At 41.2% G+C, this 8221-nt stretch overlaps 1 protein-coding gene across 1 annotated transcript in view; it reads left to right on the top strand.

Moving 5' to 3' along the window:
• The first annotated feature begins 2880 nt into the window (after positions 1 to 2880).
• The window catches only part of march11 (membrane-associated ring finger (C3HC4) 11), a 13336-nt gene continuing 7995 nt past the window's right edge, over positions 2881 to 8221 (top strand). The window contains exon 1 of the mRNA XM_034888587.1: positions 2881 to 3319. Within this exon, the coding sequence (XP_034744478.1) occupies positions 2960 to 3319 (360 nt within the window). The 5' untranslated portion in view covers positions 2881 to 2959. The remainder of the gene's footprint in view (positions 3320 to 8221) is intronic.

Here is an 8221-nt window from a genome sequence, read left to right as displayed (position 1 = left end):
AAGAAAAAGTTAAAAACATTGATAAAAAGCGTAAACAAAGTGTTGATTTTCATTTTTTGATGGGACGACAACACCAGGGTTAAAAAGTGAGACACTCGTATCTTCATAAAAATTTCCGACTGAAGACTGCAGAATTGATTTTTCACAACATGGCAACACAAACGCTGTTCTAATGGCTGATAACTGATGTCCAAAGCATCAGTGAATGATTTATTAACCATTAATACAGCGATGACTTGCCAAAATTGTTATTCTCAGACAAATCCAATCTGTTTTGGTCCTATTAACCAAAGTCGAGTTGACGTATGTTCTGTATGAGAAGAGTAAAGCCTGAATTCCTCCAACAGAGCTCTTTTAAATATGTATTAGATGGGTGAGCGCCACACTATCAGACGGGAGGTCAAATCCAAAAGTCCATCTCACACGCCCTTCCTAAAACCAAACGAAGCAGTTCGCCCCAGCTCTCAGCACGATACCCGGTCTCCCTCCGAGCCCTGGGGACCTGCTATTGATCGGTGCCTCGTAGGTAGTGATTGGACATGAGTGGATAATTTCCTTTGCTGCATTAGAGTCCATTACTGGCCCGCTCCCTGGGAAGCGATAGACATCCTCAAAAGAAAAAAAAAGAGAGAAGATTCTTCTTGGAAAAGCTGTCTCCTCCGGCAAATGATTCTCCGTCCGAGGCTCCTCCAACTTTATTATCCGGTCCATTAACAGGCTCATAATAAGATACAATATAAGATTTAATATATATATATCTATATATATGTAGATGTATATAGATAGATACAGTGGGGCTCGAATGTGTGGGCCCCCCAGGTAAAAATTTGTATTAATGTGCATAAAGAAGCCAAGAAAAGATGGAAAAATCTCCAAAAGGCATCAAATGACAGATAAAACATTCGTACTGTATGTCACAAAAAGTTAGATTTTATTTCATCATTTACACTTTCAAAATAAATGGTAAGTAAGTAAATGTATTTATTAATTACATAAAGACAAGACAAGTTTCTCTATATAGCACCTCATACACAGAGGTCATTCAACGTGCTTTAGAAGCAACAACAAACCAAAGAATGCAATGAGATAAATGAAAGTACAGACACATTTTACAAAAAGGAACAGAAGTGTTCTAGTTGTCTTTGACTTGGCTTTTAAAATGGCCTCCGTTGGGGAGTGTCTTATTTGGGCACTTATCTGGTTCCTGCAGCATAATGGCTGAAAGCCATTTCACCACACTTTACCAAACATGTTCTGGTAATAAACTCGCAGAACCCTTCTGAATTCTCCACCAACCAACTTAGGAGAACCACAGGGTTCAGAAAGTTAATTTCTCTATCATTTTTATGCTGAGGTGCCTTATTTTAAATTCTGACAGGTTAGGCCGCCACCCTTGATAATGAGGGCATTTGTAACTCAGCAGGTGATCCTTTTCACCAAAGGGAGGGTTCAGCAGGTTTCATCATCTCACCACATAAGGTGGTCTCTGTGGCACAGATACAGTACGCCCCCCCCCCCCCCCCCCCCCCAATCAGTAATTTCATTAGTTATTTGACACTATCAACACCATAATGGAAATAAACATGAAACTTTGTAAGTCTCAGTAAACGAACAATGTTCCAACATTCAGAAAAAATTTAGTTGCTTACATTCTTGAAATTCTTTATTAGGAACAAAGCCCTTGAGATGTAGCATCTTGTTTTCATGGGGGTCCTTTAAGGCAAGAACAAATATTCACAATTAGACAAAACAGTTAAAACCACTTCAGGGGACCTAAAAAAACATACATCACACTCATACTGATAGACAAAAGACAAAAGGTCTCCATCACACCAAAACCACCATGTCCTCCTCCCCATTCCATCCATTATTAATAGACAATAAACAGTTAAGGTCATTAATATAGACAGTTGATAAAAGAATACTAAATAAAAAATAAAACTCAAGTATAAGTAGTAGTATACGTAAGTATAGGTAACAGTTGCATCTTGTATACAAATAATTAAGAATTTCAGTTCTGATCTGCCATGAAATCAACTTCTTCTTCTTCTTCTTCTTCTTCTTCTCTGGGGACTACCAACGTTAACCCCTCCTGGTCTCCTTCTGACGGATCAGATGGAGACCAAACCAAACGGCGGGAGTCTGGCACAGCCTCCTCTGATTGGCCAACACTAGGATTTTGTTAACCCTTTCACTGACGTGGTTACAGGTGCATCGGACACACAGGATAATAAACCTGTTCACAGTCCTCTGGACCTGGAATTGTTCCTCCTGTCACTAACAGACAAGATAAAAAACTCTTAACTTAAGCACTAAAAATGAATTAAATGCTTTTTGTATTTTTATTATTTTTAGGGGGGCTGAGATGGTTGAGTCTCCCTAAAAAGGGTTTATAATCTGTAAAGTTATCTCCTTTATCATATTAATGGGATAATGATGTGATTTATTGGGCATCTCCCCGGGGAAATGAGTTGTTTAGCCTCCTGAGAGCGCACGAACCAGAGAACTTGCGTCTGAGGATTCTTGCTCAAGAGCCCATCAGCAGGGTGAACAGTGCCCCGGTTTTAACCCGGGTGGTCCCGTTGGAGGACGGGCTTCCCTACGCCACAGCCGCTGCTGTGTAGCTGTGAGCTTCCTCGGTTGGGAGGGAAGAGGCGGAGGAGGAAGAGGAGGAAAGGGTGGGGAATCCGCGGCGCTCCAGGACGGCTGAGTCCTGTAGCGATGCATGGAGGCTGCTTGGAAATGCTCCCCGGGTCTCCGGAGCGCATGAGGGGGTTCCAACCGAGCAACGGGCCCCAGCACAGAGGGGATCCGGCCGCTGATCTCCGCCAGGCTGCCACACCATAGGTTCGGATACAGGAGGGAGCACATTGGCTCGGTATCCACGCATATTCGCCCACAGGACCGGGATCTGGGAGCCTAAAGGCTGCATCACTTCACACCGACCTTTCATTGTATTATGAGCACAGAGGAGGGAGAGGCGGGCGCACCTTGCGGGGAGACGAGGGGAGAAGACACCGGCATCACCGGCATCACTGACCGCCCCACCTGGGATGGAGGCGAGCCGCTGGGCTGCCAAGGACGCCGGCACCCCGAGGATGAGGACGGGGAACCAGAGCAGGCAGAGGACAGAGAGGGCTGCCGGGAGGGCCGGGGCTGCAGGGAAGCAGGTGAGGGGAGCACCGGGGGGAATTTTTCCAGCGAGGAAGGGGCGGTCGGGGGAGCCTCGTGCAAGGAGCAGGCGATGCACTCAAACTGCAGCAGCGAGACCTGCATCCCCACTCCCAGCTGCCGGATCTGCTTCCAAGGCGCAGAGCAGGTAAGTGGAAATACTACTGACGTGTGGGAAACAGATCGGATATGTGTCATATTTCTAATATCAAATACCGTATCTCTCTATTGGGTTACTAGGTTTAAAGTGCTGTATTTTTTTGTCAATGGGGGGGTTGATGTAAATTGAATGATGGTGTGGGCACAGAGACCATCACAGAGCTGCACTTTGATTGGTTGCACATCGTCTTTGCACTATGCTCCTAACTATCATAACTATTTCCTCAACCTGTCTATATGGTTTCTGTTTAGATTGTGTATAAATTATCTATTGCAAGTGCATTGTGAGCAATGATGATCCAAAGCTAAATTGCTCGTATGTGTCCACGTACCTGGCAAATAAAGCTGATTCTGAGTCAGAATCTTCTGTTTTGACATGCTGGGAACTGGTCCAATCGGACGGTTTTCAGTACTGAAGGGAGCCAAGCAGAACCAAAATATAAAGCCTCCCATCACCCACACAGGTGATTTCAAGGATTAAGTCTGATTAGACCTCTGCCCAGGCTGGAGGTGTACCAGGGTTTGGATGGAAATGTATTTGGACACAAGTCTTTTCTACCAATATGAATGAGAAAGCTGTCATTTGTCCTGTTCTATCAAGTGCAACAGAGCAGGAGACTCAGGAAGATGTCAATCAATCAGTCTACCCCACACCCCCACACAGACCCAGTCAGCAGGTTAACCCTTGTGTTGTCCTCCTGGGTCAAAAACAGACAAAAATTGATAATTTTTGTCCCTGTTTCAGACTTTTTTGTTTTCAAGTATTCACCAACACCACCTTAGTACCACTAGCTTTACTACTTATTGTAATGTATGGTCAATAACCCTTATTTAAACAGAAGTATACCTAATATTTGAATTAAAAAAGTAAAGATTTTGAATTATTTGACTAATAGTTAACATCCGAGGGACGTACAGATGAGTTTACTCAGGAATGAAAGTGATCAACTGTATTTGCAAAGAGCGTTGTAAGGAATCCAATTGAATTTTTTGTGGTAATTTGGTTAAAAATAAACTCATATATCAGACATAGAGAGTTTTTAAAGGGGTCAAATTTGACCCAAGACAACAGGAGGGTTAATGGAAACTACCTGGACCTTGAAGACCTCATATCGTGCCTGTCAGGTGCAAACCTTGTACGTCCAAAACTGTTGCTTCTCAGGAAATGAAAAACAATATTGTGAAAATAATATATTGAGCTATTAACCTTCGACAAAGCGGGATGAAATCGCCTCGTCGCTGATAAAATATTTGCAAAACCCACAGACAGACGTAACGGGTGATGACAAAATATATTTAAATGACAAAATATGGAGATACGAGGTTTCTGACAGACAGTGACAATATGGACAACTTCAACAAAATCAAACATCTATGATAGTGTTGAAGAGTTACTCATGACCAATACAGGACCTGGATTTCAGCACCATGGACAGCTACTATTAGGCCTTTCATCAATGGACTGTCTAACAGCTGAGTTTCTAGTGATGAACAGTGACTGAATACATGTTTTCTCCTCTGCTCCATTTCAGGGAGAAATAACGTCGACTCTACAGAGAGTACCGTGCATTATGTGTGTTTTTTTTAAAATCACAACCGGTTGTAATCTTTATTGTAAATCAATGTTGACCCGATTCACAATGCACAATTCACAATCATATCCTTACAGATTTTTTACAAATGAAACATATGATCAGCTGGCAACATCAAATGTTTTTCAATTACCCAACAGTATATTAAACACTTAATGTCAAGCCTTTCTTGACATGCTACAGGAACATGCACACCGTAATAATACCAGAAAAGACCTAAAGACAACTGTAACCATTTCCTAACATAATGGATCACCAGTGCTTTACAATCTGCAACCACAGCGAGCCAGAGGGACTCGTAGCCGCATCACGCTTCCACCATGACCAGAGAAGCTTCCCACAAAAAATTACTAAGTGCAGTTAATGTGTTAGTACAGTATAGTACAGTCAGTAGTTAGTTATCTGTAATGACTCCAAAGTAATGCTCATTATGCTTGAGGACCCCTTGGAGGATCCCTAGAGGTCCTGAAACCTCCCTTTTTGGAACCACTGACTGAGGACACAGTAACAATGTGTACTGCAGCAAAGTCACGCATGAAAGAAAAGGATGAATTCATTTTGAAAGCAGTTTAAAATACACTCACAGCTGCATAAGTGTCCAGAGGTTAACGTTACACTTTAGTCATACAGGGTTCACAGCAGTCTGAGGTCAACAGGAAATATGTGATCTCATAGGCTTCTCACTAGTTTCCTTGGGAAGTAGATTTGCATTTTAAGTGTTTACAGGAACCTAACGCTCCTGTTGTCTTCGGGTCAACTTTGACACCTTTTCAAAAAGTTTCTCTATCAGAAATTCTGGTCTTCTGTCTAACAAATTGTCCCAAAAAGTAACATGGATTGTTCCCTGTAACGTTCCTCATGAATTAAATGAATGATCAGTTCACTTCTTTCATTGAATTTGGGTGTTTTTTTGTCCATTTTATAGCATTTGGAGAAATATTAATCGACAAATGTAAAAAAAAAAGTAAAATGTAAAAAAAAAAGACACGTCAATAAAAGTGACTAAAATGTGAACAATTGTAACAAATAAATTAAAAAAAAGTGACAGAAAAGTGAAAAAAATGAAGAATAAAGTGACAAAAATGTCAAAAGAAGTAACAAATGTAAAAAAAAAAAAGCTTTTAAAATTTGGGAAAAAAAACAAAAGGCTTAAATTTCAAAAGGCTCAGAAAAAGAAAAAGAGACAGAAACATCAGTGGAAAGACACAAAAGGGTTAAAAAGACAACCAAAACGTAGAATATTTGACTCAGAAAAACAAAAATATACATGTCGGCGGGAAGACAACACAAGGGTTAAATATACAGTAAATTACATGACATCCAAATGACCGGTTCACAAAGACAGAACTGTAATTCTAATGAGTCAAAATTGTAACTTTTGGGTAACTGAAAAACATTTGATGTCAGAAAATGATCGTATGTTTTGTTAGTAAAATCTCTAGCAGATGTAACGAGGCATTGTGAATCAACAATAACAGTGTAGAAGAAATCAACATACAATAAAGATTATATCCGGTTATGATGAACAACATAATGCACTGTACTCTCGGTAGAGTCGACGTTATTTCTCCCTGAAATGTAGCAGAGGAGAAAACATGTATTCAGTCACTGTTCATCACTAGAAACTCAGCTCTTAGACAGTCCAATGATGACAGTCCTCATTGTAGCTGTCCATGGTGCTGAAATCCAGGTCCTGTATTGCTCAAATGTAACTTTTCTGCACTATCATAGATGTTTGATATGGTTGAAGTTGTTAGATTTTGTCACTGTCAGTCAGAAACCTTATATTGCCATATTTTGTCGTTACATTTTTTTTTTTTATTTAATATTTCAGGACAATACACATTGCTGAACATGTACAATATTACAGGTAAAAATGCCGATTGTAGACCGAGAGCTAATTTCCATCCAATAAAAAAATGACAAAAGATATACAATAGCAACATTTGATATACTGTGTAATACAAGGAAAAACAGAGAGGAAAAAACAGGACAATTCATTAGTAAGTGTTAAAACAGAGACACAATTCATTAGCATGCTCTACTTGGCTAATTCAGTTCACTATGCACAATTTCTTGTGTTATCACCCGTTACGTCTGTCTGTGGGTTTTGCAAATAGGCGATACCATCTGACTTTGTCAAAGGTAAATACCTCCATGTAATATTTTCAATATATTGTTGTTAATTTCCTGAAAAGCAACCGTTTTGGACACACAAGGTTTGCACCTGACAGTGACAATATGAGGTCTTCAAGGCCCAGACATCAGCTATATGACTGATTGGTTAGTTTTGTGCTCATGAGTTTCATAAAAATAAATCATTCTGCATGAAAAAAAGCATTAATGACTTATTGACAAAAGACTAAGTCGACTTACTGATTAGTGGACTGTTTGACTAGGAGGGACACCCTTTAAAACACATGGTATTCTTTCAAATTCCTGTGTAGAGGTGACTTCAATTTAAGTCCAGATCTTCCCAGTTGTACAATCAACAAACTGCTTCACGTCAGAGGTGGATGACAAAGACTGAATCTGTATAATCCCCAAGTGATGCATCAGCCAGTCTGCCCGTCTTCCTGGACGTGGATGGACAGATGTGGACCTTTTGAGGACAAATGGACACTGTGTCCTCCCGTCTCTGTAATCCGACACTCTGCAGGCCCATTTGGCTCGTGACAGCGAGCCTCGGTGAGGGACCATTTATCCTCGCCAGAGCTGAAGGGAAAGAGAGGAGTCCGGGCAGTAAATGCCTAAGTGAATATCCTGTCTTTTGAACGTAGGCTATAGCTATTAGCAGAGCTAATCTAATAGCTCTGCCTCCGGGTCCAGACTGATATTTGATTTTGATACAAGGCCGCGGGCCGGGCCGGCTCGGCTCGCCGGTTATCAAGAAGATTGCAAAACCGAAATATGACACTGTGAAATAGTCACATCTGATTGGATGAGAGTGAGGAAGAGTAAAGGTTAAATCAGCATCGGTGGATGGCTGATTAGAGTTTTGATCAATGTTGAACTTGACAATGTATCAGCGTTAGGGTCAAAAGGAAGTTGTTAGATTCTGGTCCATTATCCTGGTCCTACCAGACTCTGGTGCATTAGACAGGTCCTACCAGATTCTTGTCCATTAGCCTTGTCCTACCAGACTCTGGTGCATTAGACAGGTCCTGCTAGACTCTGGTCCATTAGCCTGGTCCTACCAGATTCTTGTCCATTAGCCTGGCCCTACCAGACTCTGGTGCATTAGCCTTGTCCTACCAGACTCTGGTGCATTAGACAGGTCCTGCTAGACTCTGGTCCAT

This window comes from Etheostoma cragini, chromosome 12 (assembly GCF_013103735.1).
Source record: "Etheostoma cragini isolate CJK2018 chromosome 12, CSU_Ecrag_1.0, whole genome shotgun sequence".
Taxonomy (NCBI): domain Eukaryota; kingdom Metazoa; phylum Chordata; class Actinopteri; order Perciformes; family Percidae; genus Etheostoma; species Etheostoma cragini.
The sequence above is the reverse complement of the archived record's forward strand: the minus strand, read 5'-3'. Positions and strand labels throughout refer to the sequence as shown.